Below are 22,081 nucleotides of genomic sequence, written 5' to 3' on the forward strand. Positions count from 1 at the left end.
GTGTGTGTGTGTGTGTGAGAGTGTGTGTGTGTGTGTGCGTGTGTGTGTGTGTGTGAGAGTGTGTGTGTGTGTGTGCGTGTGTGTGTGTGTGTGAGAGTGTGTGTGTGTGTGTGCGTGTGTGTGTGTGTGTGAGAGTGTGTGTGTGTGTGTGTGAGAGTGTGTGTGTGTGTGTGTGCATGTAAGTGACAGTGTGGGTGAATATTTTAAAATGTGTTTAAAAATGTATTTGAAAAAAACAAATTTTTTCATAAATAATTGTTACTTGAATGTTATCTGAAATAAAATAAAATGAAAAAAAAATAAACCTATTTCTTTCAGCTAGTTTCAAGGCAGCATTTCTCATTTTCATTTAATTTAACTTGAAGTACTAAAAATAAAAACAAATTGAACTAAAAATAACACAAAACGATGACTAAACTTTAAAATCAACATGAAATCAGAAAATATAAAAAAATGTATAATTCAAAATATTAACAAAAACTATAATGGTATCTCAGTGATAATAAAATAACTCTTTGAGTGTTTATTATTATCCTTTTGCACTACCGACACACTATTTTCCTGTTTAATACTGTAAAGGTGCTTTGATACAATCTGTAATGTTAAAAGTGCTGTATAAATAAAGATGACTTGACTTGACTATGTCACATTTGAAGAAACACTTTAATGTCTATAAGACTGGAAATGTGTTTTCTCGCCACTGAAATACATTTTGAAATATATTTCGGTATATGACGGTTGAAACTAAATGTTTTCGATTTAAAAAATATACTGTTTCATTGAGCTTCACTGTTTAAACAGGGTCACCAAACTGGGTCCTGGAGGGCTGGTGTCCTGCAGAGTTTAGCTCCAGCTTGCCTCGCCACACCTGCTGAGAGGTTTCTAGTATGCCTCGTAAGAGCTTGATTAGCTGCTTCAGGTGTGTTTGATTGGGTTGGAGCTAAACTCTTCAGGACACCGGCCCTCCAGGACCGAGTTTGGGCCAATGTTTACAGTGTATATTAAGCATATACTTAAAATATATTTAGACCGGAAATATCTGTCCGCAGGCGGTCACCTGAACCCCGCCGTGTCTCTGGCCATGGTCATCCTGGGGAAGCTGAAGATCTGGAAGTTTCCCATCTACGTGATGGCGCAGATGTTGGGCGCGTTTGTGGGAGCGGCTGCAGTCTTTGGATTGTATTACGGTGAGTTTGAAGAATCCAGAGGTTTCCCACATGTTTGATGCATGTGATTAATGCGTGTGTGTGTGTGTGTGTGTGTGTGTGTGTGTTCAGATGCCTTCATGGACTTCACCAGCGGGATTCTGTCAGTCACAGGAATTAACGCTACAGGACACATCTTCGCCTCATACCCAGGCAGACACCTGACAGTGCTGGGCGGTTTCGTGGATCAGGTCAGTCTGTCTGTGCATCACTGAACTGAAAACACACATTCAGTCCGTGTTCACAACCGCAGACTGATGCCGTTTGACTAATGCACATTGATCGGCTGAACATTTCCACGCAGAAACACCAATTCAGTGTGAACCCGTGACCTAATTCAAGTCCTTCTGTCCCAAATAAACATGTCATGCTTTGAATTGCTCAACAAACAATTTAAGCCTAAATTTAAGATTAATGTATTTGAATTGCATATACAATTTGAATTATACAGTTTTAACATAAACAAACTGACATCTTAACGTGAAGCATACATAAATTAAATATATACATTTACTAAATGTATACAAAAAAAAATCGCCAACAAAGGCTTGCTAATCAATTAAAATAGTTAATAATGAACTGTACCATGATTTTTTGAGTGCAGAAATCTGACCTGATTTATTGATGCATTATTAGTGTATGTTTATGTTGCATGGAAATTTTATATACAATTCACATACATCTTAATTTTAGGTCTAAATATTTTGCATGTGCATGGTGGATCTGAATCAAAAACCATCAGTACAACATTCTACTTTCAATTATTTCCTAAATTTCCCAGGAGTTTAGAGGAATGACAAGCTCAGCTGAAGTTCGGGTTTGGGTTAGGTTAGGTTTAGTCTCGTGTAGCCAGACCTTCAGACTGACGGCTAAAGGTCTGGAATCCATGGCAGCTTTCATTGGCCAAGGCCCACCCATGAGGCCGTTTGACCGACATGTCAAACAACCAATCACAGTTTGTTTCGTTCACAATAACAGACTGGTGTGTAAAACTCTTTGATGTATTTTAAAGATTCTGTGCCGTGAACTTTAAATATTTCACATACTTTTGAAAATCCAGTGTTTAGTTGATCCTGATAAGCGCTTGTCGTCACAGTTGTAAACACGACGGCTTTCTTCTTTCGTGAGGGGGTTTGGCATCACAGCATTTTTGTTTCCAGGCAGAACATTAAAGAACGCAAGACACACATCTCCCGGAAATCCTGTATAATCTAACCAATCCGATGATGACTTCGAAACTCCTTAAGTGTTTCCACTTTTGTGTGCCATATGCATCAGATGTTCAGCCAGCGGTTCGTGGGCATGATGTCTGAGGCTGAGACTAGGTTAGGTTAGTGACCGGTGAATAACCGATCTCTATCTGTCCATCAGGTGGTGGGGACGGGAATGCTGGTCCTCTGTATTCTAGCGGTTGTGGACGGCAGGAACATCGGTGCTCCTCGAGGCGTGGAGCCGCTGGCTGTGGGTCTGATCCTGCTGGGCATCAGTGTCTCTATGGGACTGAACTGCGGTTACCCTCTGAACCCCGCCAGAGACTTGGGCCCTCGCCTCTTCACCGCCGCTGCCGGATGGGGCATGGAGGTGTTCAGGTATGAGTGATCAGGTGTTCAGGTGCGAGTGTGATCACGTGTTCAGGTACGAGTGTGTTCAGGTGCGAGTGTGATCAGGTGCGAATGTGATCAGGTACAAGTGTGATCAGGTGTTCAGGTGTGAGTGTGATTAGCTGTTCAGGTGTGAGTGTGATTAGGTGTTCAGGTACAAGTGTGATCACGTAAAAGTGTGATCAAGTACGAGTGTGACCAGGTGCGAGTGTGATCAGGTACAAGTGTGATAAGGTGTTCAGGTGTGAGTGTGATTAAGTGATCAGGTGTGAGTGTGATCAGGTACAAGTGTGATCAGGTGCGAGTGTGTTTAGGTACGAGTGTGATCAGGTGTGAGTGTGATCAGGTACAAGTGTGATCAGGTGCGAGTGTGTTTAGGTACGAGTGTGATCAGGTGTGAGTGTGATCAGGTATGAGTGTGGTGTGAGTGTGTTCAGGTACAAGTGTGATCAGGTACGAGTGTGATCAGGTGTGAGTGTGTTCAGGTACGAGTGTGATCAGGTACGAGTGTTATCAAGTACGAGTACGAGTGTGATCAGGTGTGAGTGTGATCAAGTACGAGTGTGATCAGGTGTGAGCGTGATCAGGTACTTGTGTGTGTGAGATGTGTGAGTGTGATCAGGTGTGAGCGTGATTAGGTGTTCAGGTATGAGTGTGATTAAGTACGAGTGTGATCAGGTACAAGTGTGATCAGGTGTTCAGGTGTGAGTGTGATTAGGTGTTCAGGTGTGAGTGTGATTAGGCGTTCAGGTGTGAGTGTGATCAGGTGCGAGTATGTTCAGGTACGAGTGTGATCAGGTACAAGTGTGATCAGGTACGAGTGTGATCACGTCCGAGTGTGATCAGGTACGAGTGTGATCAGTTACGAGTGTGATCAGGTGCGAGTGTGATCAAGTACGAGTGTGATCAGGTACGAGTGTGATCAGGTGTTCAGGTGTGAGTGTGATCAGGTGATCAGGTGTGAGTGTGATCAGGTACAAGTGTGATCAGGTGCGAGTGTGTTTAGGTACGACAGTTACGAGTGTGATCAGGTGCGAGTGTGATCAAGTACGAGTGTGATCAGGTACGAGTGTGATCAGGTGTTCAGGTGTGAGTGTGATCAGGTACAAGTGTGATCAGTTATGAGTGTGATCAGGTGCGAGTGTGTTTAGGTACGAGTGTGATCAAGTACAAGTGTGATCAGGTACGAGTGTGATCAGGTGTGAGTGTGTTCAGGTACAAGTGTGACCAGTTGTGAGTGTGTTCAGGTACAGGTGTGATCAGGTACGAGTGTGATCAAGTACGAGTGTGATCAGGTGCGTGTGTTTAGGTACAAGTGTGATCAGGTGTTCAGGTGTGAGTGTGATTAGCTGTTCAGGTGTGAGTGTGATTAGGTGTTCAGGTACAAGTGTGATCACGTAAAAGTGTGATCAAGTACGAGTGTGACCAGGTGCGAGTGTGATCAGGTACAAGTGTGATAAGGTGTTCAGGTGTGAGTGTGATTAAGTGATCAGGTGTGAGTGTGATCAGGTACAAGTGTGATCAGGTGCGAGTGTGTTTAGGTACGAGTGTGATCAGGTGTGAGTGTGATTAAATACAAGTGTGATCAGGTATGAGTGTGGTGTGAGTGTGATCTAGTATGAGTGTGATCAGGTGTTCAGGTGCGAGTCTGATCAGGTATGAGTGTGATCAGGAGTTCCAGATCAAGTGTGTTCAGGTACGAGTGTGATCAGGTGTTCAGGTGCGAGTGTGATCAGGGGTTCCGGAGCGAGTGTTTATGTATGAGTGTGATCAGGTATGAGTGTGATCAGGTGTTCAGGTGTGAGTGTGTTGAGGGTTGACATAATTTTGCCATCTACTGAAATACTTTGCATTACATGCTGTCTAGTAGGGCTGTGCAAAAAATCGAATGTGATTTTCATGCACATCTCATCAGTAAAGCCGCTTCTGGTGATTAGTAAATCTCCAGCATGTGCTTTCAGATGAAGCGGCATTTACTACACAGAGCCGTAAATCACTGACAAGCAACAAAAAAATCGCTTTCAAGATCGGCAATGAAAATGCTTTAAGCGCCACCTGCTGGCAGAGAGTGAATCTGCATCTCGTTTAGCTCGTCTGCTGTTTCTGTTTCATGCAGATATTTTTTATGTATAGTTTCACAAAACTGAAGTCAAACCATTCTGTTTTTGCTTCAAATTTCGAAATTATGCAATCTAATTTAGATTAAAAACTGCACATGTTGCATGTATGCAGCAGCTTTGTTTGGATCGTGATTAAAATGCAGTGGTTGTCTCTCATTTTAAATGGAAAGAGCACAGACAAAGCCTTAGTTTGTTTATATGAAGAGATTTATTTTATTTGTGTTATTTATTTGATTTGTTTTTTTGTTTTTTTTCAATTTAGTTTTGTTATTTACATTTATATTATATTTAAATATTGTCATTTAGCAGACGCTTTTATCCAAAGCGACTTACAAATGAGGACAATAGAAGCAATCAAAACCAACAAAAGTGCTATATTAGTATATTATTATAGTGTTATATTTCAATTTCACAAAGAAATGTGCAACATTTTGTCCAAGAAATAATAAAAGTACACATTTAATTTATAATTTGTCTTAAATCTCATTTTGTAAAAACAAAAACAAACCGTGAATCGAATCGAATCGTGAAATCAAAATCGTGAATCGAATCGTGAGTTGAGTGAATCGTTACATCCCTACTCTAGACCTAAGGTTTTATTTTCAGTTATTAATGCTGTTGTGAATCCCCCGGTTAATACAATGTCTACTGCTTCTGAGGCTCTATGTGAAAGCTTCTTGAGATTTTTCATTGATAAAATCTCTAATCTGAGACAACATATGCCCTTCTCATACTGAACCCTCTATCCCGTCGTTGCATTTTGCTTCCTGTGATGTTTTTGAACCTATTTCTCTGCAACTACTTAAATATACCATTGTTAATATCAAATCATCTTTTTGTTCTTTTGATATCATACACCCTAAATTTTTTTAATGAATTGTTGATTCTGTTGGCCGGATTGTTGTCTCTTTTTAATAAGTGTCTTTGTACTGGCTCTGTCCCTGCTGCCTTTAAAGTGGCTACTGTCACTCCTATACTCAAGAAGCCTTCACTGGATTCTTCTGTTCTGAATAACTTTCGTCCTATTTCTGTATTACCATTTATCTCAAAGGTATTGGAAAAAATTGTGTTTGATCAACTCCAGTCTTTTCTCAGTTGCAACGGTATTTCTGAAATTTTTCAATCTGGCTTTAAGTCTGCACATAGCACCGAATCTGCCCTCTTGAGAGTGCTAAACGACATTTTTTTATCTACAGACTCTGGCGACTCTGTGGTCATTCTTTTTTATCTATCAGCAGTATTTGACACTGTTGGCCACTCTACTTTGATATCTAGATTAGAGTCTTATGTGGGGATAAAAGGAACCGTCCTTAAGTGGTTTCAGTCATACCTTACGGAGAGAAAATTCTTAGTTAAGTTAGGTAACTTTTCTTCTTCTGTTGCTCATCTAACCTGCGGTCTTCCTCAAGGCTCTATCTTGGCGCACTCTCTTTTCTCTCAGTACATGCTACCTCTGGGAACCATTCTAAGAAGACGTGGGGTGTCTTTTCATTTTTACGTCGACGATACCCAAATTTACCTACCTATCAAGAGAAATGATCCCTCTGCATTTCCTTCTTTACTAAAATGCTTATATGAAGTCAAATTTATGCTAGTCCAAAAATGTTTATTCTTAAACGAAGATAAGACTGAGGTGATTGTTTTTGGGCCCTCTGTCAATTCTCAGGCAACCAGCTTAGATCTGGGTAGTTTATCAGTGTTTAGATCTTCACGTGTACGGAACCTGGGCGTTTTGTTAGATGAGTCCTTAAACCTTAACAAACATATCTCCTCTGTAATAGGTTCTAGTTTTTATCAACTTCGCCTGCTATCAAAAATCAAACCTTTCTTAAATCATAAAACTTTAGAGATGGCTGTTCATGCTTTTATCACCTCATGCTTAGACTACTGCAATTTCCTATACTGTGGTAGTTCTAAGTCTTTAATTGATCGCCTGCAGCTAGTTAAAAATGCTGCTGCCAGATTCCTTCATAATAACCGCAAAAGCGCTCACATTACTCCAATCTTCCCTTCATTGGCTACCTATTAAAATCGGAATTTATTTTAAAATCCTTTTTTTTAAATATAAATCTTTACATGATCTAGCCCCTATCTATTTATCTGAATTGCTGTACCCATGTACTCCCTTCCAGCTAAGATCCAGTGATCAGAATCTTCTTCTAGTCCCACAATCCAGACTCTGTAGAGGAGGTAACAGAACATCCGTCTCAATGCAAATTGTAATTAAGATATTCTGTGTACTGTTTTTTGGTCCAATAAGTAATAATGTCTTATCCAAATTTAGCTTAGATAATTTAGTTAGCTTAGATAATTTAGAAGTTTCATCTGGTCTTGTTGAAATATATAGTTAATATATCATCAGCATAACAATGGAAACTAATCCCATCTTTTCTAGTATTACAAAGGGGCAGCATGTATATTGAAAATAGCAGAGGACCTAAGACAGATCCTTGCGGCACTCCATACTTTACTGACATTAACTGAGGTGGTTCTCTGTTTTAATAGACAAAGTGGTAACAGTTGGACAGGTAGGATCTAAACCATCTTAAAACCTATTATGATGACTTAGCTATATAGTATGATAATTTGGTGATATATTGTGATGATTCGGTGATAGATTATGATGATTCACTGATATATTATGATGACTTGGTGATATATTGTGACAATTCTGTGAAAAATTGTGATGATTCTGAGATATTTTATGTTGATTTTGATTGATATATTGTGATTGTTTGGCAACGATTCAATGATGATGGTTTGGTGATATATTGTGATGATTCAATGATATATTATGATGATTCAGAAATATAATGATTCTGTGATATGATTTGGTGGTATATTATGATGATTTGGTGAAATAATGATTCTAAGATATGATGATTTGGTGATATATTGTGGTAATTTGGTGTGTGTGCAGCACTGCAGATTACTGGTGGTGGATTCCTGTCGCCGGGCCGTTGGTAGGGGGCATCGCCGGTGCTGTGATCTACTTCCTGTTGATCGAGCTTCATCACACCAACCACAACGACAGACCTCACGAAGAACCCGAGGAAGAGGAGGATGAGGACGAGGACGAAGACGAGGACAGCAGCCTGAAGGACAAATACGAGATGATCAACATGAGCTAGAAACCCGAGATCAGTAGAATTCCTGTCACGAAGTAAAGCCGGTAAACTCATTTTCACACGCTGTTTACATGAGTAAACTCATCAGTGACACCAGCAGACCTCCGTCCACCTTCACAGCTCAGACAATGAACAGGTTTGCACTGATTGATTCATGTAAGTGCTTTAACTAAATTCAAGCTTCACGTCTGTAAACCCATCTTTCCCATAATCCCCCACTGCACATAATATTTGATTGTATTTTGCTGATGGTTAATATTATATTATACTGAACCCAGAACACTCGATTCAATGGCTTTTATACCTTTAAATGAATGGAAGCGTGTCAGGATCCTGTCAGGAACTCTGTTCAGATTAAAGCAAGATTCACCACACAAAAGCACACTGACAGCACTGATCATGAAACGACCTGACAAACATGCTTGTCTGAACACGACCATCACGTCACAAGCCTTGATGTAATGGTTCACTGCAAAGATTAGCGTTTGTCTGCGAAAGATTTTCCACTAGATCACCATTGTTGAGTTTTCATGTTAAATTTAAATTTTATTTCACCTTGTTGTCATATATTGTTTGTAATATTTATGGTTATGTGTTTGTAGATCAGGCTTGTTTTTGAAAGTCTTTCGTAAAAAGTAGATCTTTTGTAATGATGAAATCCTGCGACTTCAACTGTGTATTTGTGTTTTTTGCTGAAATAAACTGAACTGTTGCGGCAGATTTGTCTTGCTTACAAACAAGCATCAGATATTTGCATGTGTAGGTTGTGTTCAGGTCTGGACAAATCTGCTGCTGTCTGCTGAGGCTGAACGACAGAAGACATTCATCTCCATAAACACTGAAGAAAATGTCATGTTATGGTTATTACAGGTCATTATCGTTTTGGCTTTTTAATTTAGTTTAAGTGTTTATGTCTTTTTAATTATTGTTCAACTTATTGTCAATGATTTTGTTTGTTAGTTTTAGTTTTCCAGTTAATTTTATTTTAGTATTTTTATTTATGGACACATGACCAGTCCAGATTACATAGGTCTACAGTGTACAGCTAGTTTGGTAAAGACAACCAAGAAGGACTTGTTGACAAATGTGCTTTATTTAATTGTGCTTTATGAAAGGCCCCGCCTCTGACATGGTGATGACCAATCATAGTGTGGAATTTTATCATGGCACCCCAGATGACCAATAACATTTTAGGGGCGGTTCACGTCTCTTTATGCTACACATCTGAGCATGCCACAGCTGAATATATATATATATATCAATTCAGCCTTTTCAAGTTTTGAAGCAGTGTATGACAGTTATGGTCAGTGTTACTTTTAGTAAAAATAATTTTTACTAAAATGCTTCTTTTTCAAGGAGTAGGATATCTTGTGCAGTTACAGATGACTTTAATAAGTGTTGCTTTCACTTTCAATTTACTGGAAGTCGCTGTTTGAAACAAGCGCTGGCTTGATCTCAGGCGACAGATATGATCTATTTCCAATAAAACAATGAATCAGACGCTCGTTCAGACCCTGATCAGAGTGAAACAAGCTCTTGAGAATAACAACTGTGACGTTATTCTTCTGAAGGAGATCTCATGCAGGAGAAGCATTTGCTCATCTAATGGAGATCAATCAAAACTTCAGAACGCTTTTAGTGGCAGGTTTTCTCTTTCCAATTAACCCACTGTACTTTCCCTCTTGAAAGGGTGCCAGAGCCAGCAGCTAATCGGAGCAGAGAGTCTCTCAGGCTCCGCCCCTCTCTCTCTCTCTCTCTCTCTCTCTCTCTCTCTCTCTCTCTCTCTCTCTCTCTCTTCAGTCAGACTCTCGTCCTCGAGGAGCAGAAGAGCACAAACTCCTGAACCCTTCAGATGATCATGAGAGTCCTGAGAGCTTTCCTCCTCATGAGTGCTGTCGCAGCGTCTGTGAGAGGAGATGCAAACCTCACAGGTAAGAGCATGCTTCCTGATCCACCAGCCGGGTTAAAGCATGCCATGGAGCTCTTATTTTAGACTGACACAGCAAACTTCACTGTCTAATTGCATGTTCTCAGAGAAGCTCTTTGAACGTTTGCCATGGAAAGTCCTGAAAGCCGCAGGACGGCGTGATGGGATGGGGCTCCGTGCTCTGAAATTACACATCTGGGTTTAATTTTAGCAGAGACTCCTCCAGTAAAGACGGTGCTGAAGTCCAGCTTCCATCTGTATCACGAGGGCAGTGTGTTTGAGGAGACCTGCGCCGTGGTCCCATTCCGGTCCGAAACCCTCCACAGATGCGCCTACAACCGCAGTGACCCGCTGGTGCTGATTATACACGGCTGGACGGTGAGAGACACAACACAAAACGGCCTTTATGGCTCGGAAGAAGGTCTTAAGAAGTCTCAATTCCCCCCTCCACAAATTATTGAGAGCAGAAACTCTTAAATTCATAAAGTCACAGCATTAAATGTTGCACGCACTGCAAAGAATGAATATCTTCCTCAGTATTTTTGTCTTGTTTTCCAGTACACATATCTAAACATCCTTAAATCAAGATACATTTACAAGAACAAGAATAACAAGAATAATCCTTAGAAGAACAATAGGGCCCTTAGGGCTTGGGCCCTAAATATCTGTCAGTAGGGAATAAAAACTTGTTTTCTGATTCCATTGGCAGATATTTGTTGCCATTTTAATCAAAAACTCACTTAAGGAAGCATTAAACACCTAAAACAAGGCTTTGTATCTCATGTCATTTTGCATCTCCAGTAAATGTATCTAGATTTAAGGATCTTTAAACATTTGCACTGGAAAAGCAGACAGAAACACTGAGGAAGACCAGCACTTTAATGCAGTGTGATCAGAAGGAACAGTAGAAGATATTCCAGTATTCTAGCGTTTGAGCAGACAGGAAGCTCCTCGAGACGGAGGACACGGGAAAGACTTTGAGCGATGGCTTTGTTTTGGCGCATGTTTGAGTGTGAATGACGTCAGCTCTTCCTGCTGCTCTCAGATGAATGGACGCATGGAGCCCTGGATCTTTGATCTGGCTTCTGCGCTGAAGGTCCGGCTCGAGTGGGTCAATGTTCTCATCAGTGATTGGAGGAAGCTGGCGCTTCAGCCGTATCCAGTCGCAGCCAAGAACAGCAGACAGGTGGGGAGGGACGTGGCCGCGCTGCTCAAATGGCTGGAGGTAATGAAGGTCTTGAGCGGAAACGTTTGCTGAACCAAACCCAACACAAACCTTATTTCTGGGGTTCTCCGAAGGGGAAGTCATCATAGTTGGGTAAACCTGTATAGTGGTGAACGGAAGCGACAGCAAATATATGTTTTGTGTTCCCATTTGCTCTTCTATGACTCTTCAACAGAGGATAAAATATGGAGAGATTGATTAACCCAGCTAACAAAAATATGTTTTGAGAATATGTTTCGCTAGCTTCCCCAATCACTTTTTGAGCATAGACAAGAAACTTAAACTGCTGTAAATCTTGAATGTCTTGAAGCACAGACTTGTTTCAGTTTGGTTTCTTAATAAAGATGACACTTTGCAGACTGAAGTGGAAAAGGCTAAAAAATAAATAAATAAAAACCAAAATAAGTTGTAAAAATAATGTTCATTATTATGAATAATGCACAAAATACTAATTTTATATTAGAAATATGTATTTTTCAAAACATGTATGAAAATCAAAGGCATAAATCTAAACAAGCTGTGTTCCAAATTTGAGGTTGACATCTCAAAAAATGAGATTTCAGTCAGATTTAGTTTGGGTGCAGCGCCTAACGTTTCCACTAGATTCAGCTCCCATTTTCAACTGCAAACAGTACAAGTCTGATTAATGTTTTTCTCTACTGACTCTGGCGACGCTGTGGTCATTCTTTTAGAGCTATCAGCAAGTTTACCAGGTTTCGTACCATTCCGATGAAGTACAATAAAAAAAAATAATAATAATAATAAAAAAAACTATAAAAATTCTTCAGTCAAAAATGGCCGAACAGGGTTAAATACAAATTTTTCTTGGTTATACGAATGCCAAGCAAACAATCCATTGTATCATTTTGCAAACATTATTGGAATTGTTACTTTTGAATGTTCTCTCAACATTCTGAAACAAGAAGCAACATTTAAGAAACTTAAACAGGATGAAAATGCTCTGTGAACAATGTATAAATATTAGCATTATTAAAGACCAGATAACTTTGAGCAAACATTCTATTACACCGCGTCCTAACTATACGCGACGCCGAGTGAAAATCTTTTCCATGTTAATCTTTTTGTCCTAACCAGCCGCTGGAACAACAAACTGTGAAAATGATCATCTCAAGTACTGATTATGTCTTATTCAAAGTTAAAAGTGTCTAATGTGAGTTTGAATATCATATTGTGTGACATTTATAACCATACTGAAAGCAACAATAGATAGTTTACCTCAGATCTTGAAAATAAAGCAAAAAAGCAAACCATCGAGTGTATTCCATAACAAAGGTGGTATCAGTCACTCAGTATGTACTTTTAATAATGTTAAAAGGGTTTAATATTTATGAATTACGTTATAATCGAGTGCAGTGCGACTCTGGGAGGCTGTGATATTTGAATCTAAGAGTGAACCGCTTGAGTCCTGATGGCACTTCCTCTCTGGACAGGAAGTGGCGCAGCTCTCCATGGATGACGTTCATCTGATCGGCTACAGTCTGGGAGCGCATGTGGCCGGATTCGCTGGAAGCCATTTCAGAGGACTGAGGAAAGTTGGCCGCATTACTGGTAAGATGAAGCCAAGCACGTGATCAGACAGGATTTATCAGATCTGGAGATTCATCTCAGCGACTGTCACTCCGTCCCAGACGAACATGAACCATAAACATCAGAGCCACAAGCACACACATGCTAGAGAAGCCTTACCTTCAGATTTCATCAGAATACACAGCTGAATGTTTGAGCACACAATGGTGCAGGCCATCATCTGACCGCTGGTGATGGGAATTACGCTTCTTTTTAGGGATCCGGATCATCGGCTCAGCTCAGCAAAAAGAACCGTCTCTTTCGGCTCCCAAACAGCTCTTTATTTAGTACCAGTTCTGCCTTTTATGTTCCCCCTCGGTCTCGCATGGCAAAAATATCATGATTCACGATTTAATCACGATTATTTGTCATGTTGGTTTTTCTGTTTTGCAAGCTGTTTGAGCATTACAGCCAAACTGATTTACCTATTATAAAGACAAAGCCTTTCAAGGTAACAAAATATACAAAAGTATGGCAGATATTTAGGTGGGTGAAGATAAAAATCTGTCATTATTTTATCTTTGTTATTAAAAAATGAGAACAAACATACACATTACAAATACACATAGTATACGAATAAAATAAACAGTGTATTTAGCAGGAGCATTCAAAAAATTTAATTAACAAATATAAAAATAAAACACTATATACATTGATTCCTATTAAAGCAGCTGTATTAAAGTTTTTCAGTCAAGAGTAGTGAGTGATCTTTCTCTTTGTGTTTGGTGTTTTATTAACATTAAAGGAACAATTCACCCAAAAATTAAAATAGGCTAGTGTTTTATTTTTATACCTTCATTTACTCACTCAAAAGCTGTTTTAAACCTGAATGAGTTTCCTTCTTCTGCTAAACATAAACGCTATTTTGAAGAAGGTGGAAGACCAAACAGTTGCTGGTCCACAGTGACTTCCAGAGTTTTTTTCCTGCTATCAAAGTCAATGTGGACCAGTGACTGTCTGGTTTTCCACCTTCTTCAAAACATCTTCTTTTGTGTTCAGCACAAGAAAGAAATTAATATAGGTTTGGGACAACATGTGAGTGAATAAATAATGACAGAAATTAAATTTTAGAGTGAACTATCCCTTTAATTACAGTCGGCAGCATGTAGCCTACTGTCCTTTTAAGAGCTGCACGCATCTAATATACAGGCACGCGTCCTTTTCTCTCAGTTGTTTACTTTAATTTTAGACATAACCAACTGAGTCTATACATAAACCTTGTGTGTTTTGACAGTATTAGCACAAAACATAACTTAGTTCAGTAATCAGGCACTGTTTGACAGGCTTTTTCGTTGAAATGTTTAACCAGTAAGGCTTTAAAGCAAATGCAAAAAATGTACTTTTGTGATTGTGAATAAGTGCAGAGTCCCGTGAGAGTAACTCTGCCGCTGAGTTAACACTGATGTTAATGTATGTCTCGTTGTACAGTATATTGATTCGGCGGCGCCAGAACTGCAGCTGATAGAATGTGCGCTGTAGCGCGATGCTACGATATTTCTTCAAAAGCAGAACGTGGAGACATTTTTATCGTCCACAATCAAAAATCTTCATACCGCACACCCCTACCCTCGGCAGAAATCGTGGACCGCAAGGGCACTTTAGCGTCGGACCTCAAAGGGGCAGGGGCTCAAGCTTTTTTTCAATGTTTTTGTTTTTGTGTTTATGCACACACAAAGTAAATTTTTTGTTGTTTGTTGATTTTGAATATAACACTTTGTGAAAGGATTTATGTGTCAGTAGTTTTTGAACATTTCCAGCACATTTTAACAATACCGAGATAATACTGATAACTGTGATCATTTTGGTCACTATAATCGTGATAAGAAATTTTCATACCGTCACATCTCCAATCACTAGAATGAAGAAGTGTAGATCTTAACATGACTCAGATGTGTAGAGATGCCCGCGTTCTCCACCGGTGTCTTTCAGAGTCCAGGTCTGGATGAAGCACATGAAGTGTTTGTGTGTTTGCCGCAGGTCTGGATCCGGCCGGGCCATACTTCGAGGGTCTGCCGGCGTTTGACAGACTGTCTCCGGACGACGCTCAGTTCGTGGATGCTGTCCACACCTTCACCGGCTCCAGCATCGTGCCGGGCATGGGAATAAAGCAGAGCGTCGCTCACGTCGACTTCTACCCCAACGGGGGCTCCTTTCAGCCCGGCTGCGAGATGCTGGACATTTACAGCAACGTCTTCCAGTACGGCCTGCAAGGTACAGCTGGACAAAATATGGACACATTTGATAAGATTAATTTGCATTTATTTACATAAGAGGCCATTCAAACTGGACGTGTTCTTGTGTTTTTGATTAATTACACAAAACGCAGAAATCTTTTTTAAAACGTTTTTAAAAGATGAGTCAGATTCAGAAGCAGCTGAATGAGGAATATGTCTTGGTGACTGAAGCTTGCAGTGCACAGCAGACTTATTATATCATATATGAACTAAATATAAACTATATATTAACCATTGTTATATATTAACTAAAACTAAAACCATAAAAACATAAAATATTTTTTTTACTTGAAATAAAATATAAAAAAACTGAAATTTATATTATTGATGCTAGTTTCTAGTTTAACTTGATGACTAAAGTAAATAAAAGTACAATTAAATTAAAATGTATCATAACTATATAGACATGCTTACATTAAAAACAACAAAAAGTAATAAAAATGACAAAAAACTAAATTACTAAACTGTAACTGAAATGAACATGAAAATATATCATATATAAAAATATATATAAAATATCACTGCAAAAAATGGTTATCTTTCTCGTTTTCTAGTACAAATATTTAAAGGTTCTTGAATCAAGATTAGCAAAATGGCTTATGATATTAAGCAATGTTTTATGAAAAATTTATCAAAATGTTGTTAATTTTTGCTTATTAAAAAATCTGCCAATGGGGTAAGAACAATAATTTAAATTCAAAGGGAAACAATATTATTTTTCTTGCCCTGATAGCTTTTTTTTTTTTTTCAATTTAAGCAAAAACATACATAATTTTGATAAATTTTACAGAAAACAAAACTTAATATGTTAAGTCATTTTGGTAATCAAGTGAATGCATCTTTAATACAAATAATATTTAGATATTTGTACTAGAAAACAAGTTTAGTAAATGGTTATACTGCACATGAGATGATGCATTATGCGGATTGATGAGGCTTTCTGTGCTTTAAAACAAAAACATTGCGCTTATGTGAAACAGCAGACTCAACTGAAATGCGTCTGCCTAGTGCATATTTACATACACCCAACGATTAAAAATAGAGTGCAAGCAGCGCCTCACCTGCTGTTTCACAGCACAGTGAACATAGTCATTTCCACACAGATAATTGCTTAATTTTCTTTTGCATGATTTCTGAATGCTTGAGACTATAAAATCAGTCAGACAACTGTATCAATAAAATCATAGCTATAGGTAACTACACGTTTTGGTTTAAAATTATCCCTACCAAAACAGTCACTACTGAAACATTTGGTGGAGTTTCGGTAGTGACATCTTTGTTTTTTTTTCCGGTGTTACCCCATAAAATTGTCATTACTGAAAAAGTCACTACTGAAACATTTTGTGGTTTCGGTAGTGAAATCTTGTTTTTTGGGAGTTATCCAAATTTTATGGGATTAAAAAAAAACAGTCACTACCGAAACATTTGGTGGAGTTTTCGGTAGTGACATATTTGTATTTACATTTACATTTAATCATTTAGCAGACGCTTTTGTCCAAAGCGACATTTTGGGAGTTATCCCATAAAATTGTCACTAACGAAACAGTCACTCCCGAAACATCTGGTGGCGTTTTTGTCCAAAGCGACTTTTATGGGTGTTTTGGGTGTTATCCCATAAAATTATCACTACCAACACAGTCACTACTGAAACATTTGGTGGAGTTTCAGTAGTGAAATCTTGCTTTTTGGGAGTTATCCCAATTTTATTGGATAACACCCAAAATACAGTCACTACCGAAACATTTGGTGGTGTTTTCGGTAGTGACATCTTTATATTTACATTTACATTTATTCATTTAGCAGACGCTTTTGTCCTAAGCGACTTTTTGGTTGTTATCCCATAAAATTATCACTACCAAAGCAGTCACTACTGAAACATTTGGTGACATATTTGTTTTTTGGGCGTTATCCCATAAAATTGTCATTATCGAAACAGTCTCTACCGAAACATTTGGTGTAGTTTCGGTAGTGACATTTTCTTTTTTTACATTTAAATTTATTAATTTAGCAGACGCTTTTATCCAAAGAAACTTTTTTGGGTGTTATCCCATAAAATTGTCACTACCGAAGCAGTCACTACTGAAATGTTTGGTGCAGTTTCAGTAATTATATATTTGTTTTTTGGGAGTTATCCCATAAAATTGTCACTACTTAAACCAGGGCTGCCCAACCCTGCTCCTGGCGATCGACTCTCCTGCAAAGTTCAGCTCCAACCTTAATCAAAAACTCCTGAAGAAACAAATTAGGGTATTCAGAATCACTTAACAATTAAAGGCAGGTGTCTTTGATTAGAGTTGGAGCTAAACTTTGCAGGACAGTCGATCGCCAGGAGCAGGGTTGGGCACCCCTGACTTAAACAGTCACAACCGAAACATGTCATCATTGTTTTGGTAGTGACAAAAGGGCACACATAATCCTCGTATTATAAAATTCTGTAATGAGATGTGGTTGCTACAAAAGCATTACTGTCACTACCGAAAATGTGCAGTCACTACCGAAACATGGGATGTTTTGTCAAAAATAAAGTATACTGAATTATCAGCTAAAATGTTATGATATTGTTTGGTTCAATGTATATTCAAACTAATGAATCCTTGACTTTGAAATGAGTATGATCAATATTTTGCCTTTTACAAAGAAAAATTGGGTTCAAAATACAACAAATCTCATAAATACAGTTGAAATATTTTAAAAAATGTAATTGTTATTCATTTAATTAAAAAATTCAAGTATTTTTGATTTTTTCATAAAATAGCAAAAAAAATATTTACATTCGAATTAAATTATTATTACTTTGTTTCGGTAGTGACAAATATGGGATATGAGAATTAACTGCACAATTACTAGAAATATGTATCTTGGATATTATACAATTTGCATACATACAATTTTTTTTGGAAAAAATATATTTTTTCAAGATGTTTTCAACTCTGACTTTGAACCTATATGTATATATATATATATATTAGCAAAAAAAAATTCAAAATATTTTTACGTATTTTTTTTACCGTTTTTGTATTTTTTTTTTATTAATTTAAAAACATAAAAAAATATATTTAAAAGCATTAAAATTATATTTTGCCCTATATATTTTTTTATTTTTTGTTTCAAAATAGGGTTAGGGTTGTAGATTTTTTTTAAAAACATGATTTAAAAATATCAATATATATATATATATTAAAGCATATAAAACATATTTCAACATATATTCATGTAAATATTTATTAGCCAATTTTTCTATAGTCTTGAAAATATATTTTAAAAAACATTTGTTTTTCACAAACATGTTAATCACATTTTCTTGGGGGGGGGTTTGCATTATTCCTGGACAGTAGAGATATGACAGGAAGTGAGTGGGAGAGAGAGAGAGAGAGAGAGATGGGGGGTGGGAACGGGAAAGGTCCACAAGGCAGGATTCGATCCAAGGACACCCAAAGCGCAACTGCACCATGTGTCGGCGCTGCCCACAAAACTATCGGCGCCGATGTTAGAAAAAGAAAGTATATTACAGTATTACAAAAAATGTATACATATAGTTTTGTTCTCTGGTAGGTTTTCAATCCATATTAGCATTTAGCCTACATGTAGAATACTGTAAGATTGTAAATGCCCCTGAAATACATTTTGAAATTAAATATATTTCCTATTTCATACATATTGTTAGGGTTAGGCTTAAGCCCTGTTTTAGCCTCAATATATTTGCTATATGGGAATATTTAATAAACCGCAGTGGATATTTAAATTAACAATTTATAGAACCTTTAGATAAAATATAAAAGAAAATCTTGCATGTGTTTTGTTTAGTATCATAGTTGATCATCAGGCTTTTATGGCTCATATAGAAGAAGAATATGAAGGAAAAACAGTTCAGTTTTATTCGGAGACTCAAACTGAGCAAAAATATGAATTTTCTGCAAATGCTAATATTTATATGCTGAAATTCTGATGCTTGTGATGTAAATCAATGAGATCTTTATTTTATGTCAGTATCTGCTGTACTGTTATAATCTAAATATCAGCGGTCGCTCTATATCTGCAGTAATATGTCTCAGTAAGATGAGAGTGAAATGCTCCAAACATATAATGCAGTGATTGAGAGCTGAAGAAATAAAGGCTCCTCAGAAGATGTGAGATGTTCTGGAGGCTTGTGAAGATCATTCCTCCGCTGAGGAACAGTGAAAGTAAAGCTTCTGGAAACAAACGCTCCTCAAAAGATCCTGAGGATCAGATTTGAGACTCTAAAACATGATTGATGGAGAATCAAGTAAAGCTGAGCTGCTTCAGTCCAGGGAGTGGAGATATGACTGAGTTATTGTGGCGTCTGCAGGCATCAGGAGAGCGGCGCTCTGAAGTCCTTCTCGTCTCTGCTGGCGGTGGCGTCGGATCTGGGCCGGCTCCGCTCCGTCAGGCTGGTCTGGAAGGGAGATCTGGTCTGGTCCAGCTGGATGAGGCGCGTCAGGAACATCTTGAGCTGGAACAGCTCCGATCAGGATCTGGAGATCAGTGTCTGGAGGATCTGCATCAAATCAGGAGAGAGTCAGGAGAAGTGAGTTTCTGTTTCTACTGAATACTGTGTCAAACACTGAAGTCCTCATATTCTCAGTTGCTTTTGGACATTCCTCAAATCATCTTTAGCAATTGCATATATTTGAAATATCATATATAATTTAAAAGCATTTGAAATATATTTTGCCCTCCATATATTTCAGTCAAAAAATACATTCACGTCATATTTGAAGAAAAATATGTGTACATATATACTGTATACAGTGGTGGCCTAAATGATTACAACACTAGTATTATCAGCAGCTAAAAATGGGTTTCAGTCAGTTATTTCTATCTGTTGCTGGAGTGTGTCAGTAGGAAATATCAGCTTACATTTCCAAACATTCATTTAGCCATTAATTGTAATAATCAGTGAGATTTTAGTGCTCCACACAGAGATCTGAGCCTTAAACCGTTAACAGCGCTGTAGCTTTGCAGGAAGCTGTCTTGAAGCGTCTTGGAGACACGGTTCTTCTTCAAAACACTTCAGCATGTTGTCAAGAAGCAGTGTGCATTTCATTAGCAGTTTCTTCACTTTTTTTCACTGACAAAATTGAGACGATAGTCTTTGTCATTCAAAACTTTTCAGAAGCTGATGAAAATCTATTGGAAAATTTTGGGCATTTAATAAAAATACAGAAGAAGAAATTTTAGAGAAATACTTAATACATTACAGTTTAGCTAAATTTAGATTTATAAATGTACTGTAGATTTAGTCGACTAATCACTTATAATCTTTACTAACACTAGACTAAAACACTATTCAGATGACTAAAATTAAATAACTTTTTAATCAAAAGACTGACTAAAAATCTAAATTAACTAAGAATTCTTAATGTATGGGAAACTGATCAAAACGAAGTGAGTTTATGATTAAAACAAGAACAAATATCTGTCACTTGGCTCAGAAAAATCAGCTTCATCCAAAGAGAAACAAGTTTTTATTCCCCACTGACTGATATTTGTTAGTTTTAATCATAAACACAACATTGTTCATATCATCATTTTTAAGGATGTTTAGATATTTGAACTGGAAAACAAACACATTTGTTTTGTAATTTGTGCAACATTAAGCATGAATGTAAGGCTTTCTGCTGATTTGAGGACTTGTTTTAGACTGATGCTCAGATGATGGAGGGCTAGACTGTTAAACACTAGATCACACGGGCTCTGATTGATCGTGGCATCAGCTATTGATCATGTATCAGGAACAGCCCAGCGGTCATTGGCTGGAAATAGGAAGTTCATCCCACACGGAGATAACTGTAGGCCGGCATGTTTGATGTTCAGTTTACATCAAATCACGTCATGTCAAGTTTTTGACGTCAGTTTAATTTGCATATTTGACCTGTTTTTTGATGTGAACCTGATGTCTTTTAAACATCGATTGGCCTCTGGAAGCAGTCAACATGAATAAAGCAAAGCATTCGCTCAAACCGATGAGAAACTGTTTATGACGACGTGATCAGATGATGTGCAGAGATCTAACAAATGCAGCAAAGCCTCTGAGAAAACTGATGTTAATGCATGCGCTGAAGACATTGCTGTGAACGCTTAAGCCAAGTTTAACTCTATATGATTATTTTCTCTTGAAAGAAATGGTTAATATCAATAACGCAGAAGTTCTGCTGGTTTCTGTGCATGAAAATACAGATCACAGCAGTCCAGTTCAGTTTGCTGCTTCATTACAATTATAAGAGTATTATGTGACTCGAGCACAAAAGCAGTGTTGAGTCGCTGGGGGATATTTGTAGCAATAGCCAACAATACATTGTATGGGTCACAATTATACATTTCTCTTTTATGCCAAAAATCATTAGGATATTAAGTAAAGATCATGTTCCATGAAGATATTTAGTAAATGTCCTACCGTAAATATATCAAAACTTAATTTTTGATTCGTGATATGCATTGCTAAGAACTTCATTTGAACAACTTTAAAGATGATTTTCTCAATATTTAGATTTTTTTGCACCCTCAGATTCCAGATTTTCTAATATTGTTCTATCCTAACAAACCATACATCAATGGAAAGATTATTTATTCAGCTTTCAGATGATGCATACATCTCAATTTCACAAAATTGACCGTTAATGACTGGTTTTGTGCTCCAGGGTCACACTGATATGTAAGAAGGGTATGTTTCCTCATCTCTCTGTTCAGGACGTGGTTCTGCGGCGTGTCCGCTGGAGGCTCTCGTCTCAGGATCTCGGAGCAGCAGGAGTTCACACGCTGCCGGATCAAACATCAGAACGCTGACAGCAGCGCTTCAACCCAGTCTGTTTATTAATGCAGTTCAAGTACTCCAAAAAAATTACATCTCTTTGCACGATACGTTCTGAAATGTTACGTAAAAATTTTCAAAGTGAACAAAAATTTAGGTACTGTATAAAACACAGTGAACATTAACAGACAGTATTAATCTTCTTGTTTTTTTGTTCTGGTTTTTCATTCGTTTCTCAATTTTAGTGTTCGGCCTATTTTCACCTACGACATCTGGACTCGATTA

At 37.9% G+C, this 22,081-nt stretch overlaps 2 protein-coding genes across 2 annotated transcripts in view; both read left to right on the forward strand.

Annotated features, from left to right (window-relative positions):
* Window positions 1-8,795, forward strand: part of LOC107574158 (aquaporin-9-like) — a 12,913-nt gene extending 4,118 nt beyond the window's left edge. Inside the window, exons 3-6 of the mRNA XM_016260623.1 lie at window positions 1,050-1,187; window positions 1,278-1,396; window positions 2,577-2,794; window positions 7,847-8,795. Of these exons, the coding sequence (XP_016116109.1) occupies window positions 1,050-1,187; window positions 1,278-1,396; window positions 2,577-2,794; window positions 7,847-8,057 (686 nt within the window). The 3' untranslated portion in view covers window positions 8,058-8,795. The remainder of the gene's footprint in view (window positions 1-1,049; window positions 1,188-1,277; window positions 1,397-2,576; window positions 2,795-7,846) is intronic.
* Window positions 8,796-9,839: 1,044 nt separating this feature from the next.
* On the forward strand, window positions 9,840-15,604 carry LOC107574153 (hepatic triacylglycerol lipase-like). Its single transcript, XM_016260619.1, has 6 exons — window positions 9,840-9,985; window positions 10,193-10,359; window positions 11,027-11,206; window positions 12,658-12,775; window positions 14,771-15,004; window positions 15,582-15,604. The coding sequence occupies exons 1-6, from the start codon at window positions 9,907-9,909 to the stop codon at window positions 15,602-15,604; spliced, it is 801 nt and encodes a 266-aa protein (XP_016116105.1). The 5' UTR covers window positions 9,840-9,906.
* The last annotated feature ends 6,477 nt before the right edge of the window (window positions 15,605-22,081 follow it).

This window comes from Sinocyclocheilus grahami, unplaced genomic scaffold (assembly GCF_001515645.1).
Source record: "Sinocyclocheilus grahami isolate Dianchi unplaced genomic scaffold, SAMN03320097.WGS_v1.1 scaffold2131.1, whole genome shotgun sequence".
NCBI lineage: Eukaryota > Metazoa > Chordata > Actinopteri > Cypriniformes > Cyprinidae > Sinocyclocheilus > Sinocyclocheilus grahami.

What these genes read in the sequence shown, in the direction of transcription:
- LOC107574153 (XM_016260619.1), top strand. Translation starts at nt 9,907, where the DNA reads ATGATCATGAGAGTCCTGAGAGCTTTCCTCCTCATGAGTGCTGTCGCA. An exon ending in AGGAGATGCAAACCTCACAG is followed by an intron (nt 9,986 to 10,192) that starts GTAAGAGCATGC and finishes GTTTAATTTTAG; the next exon opens with CAGAGACTCCTCCAGTAAAG. An exon ending in CTTCCAGTACGGCCTGCAAG is followed by an intron (nt 15,005 to 15,581) that starts GTACAGCTGGAC and finishes CTCGTTTTCTAG; the next exon opens with TACAAATATTTAAAGGTTCT.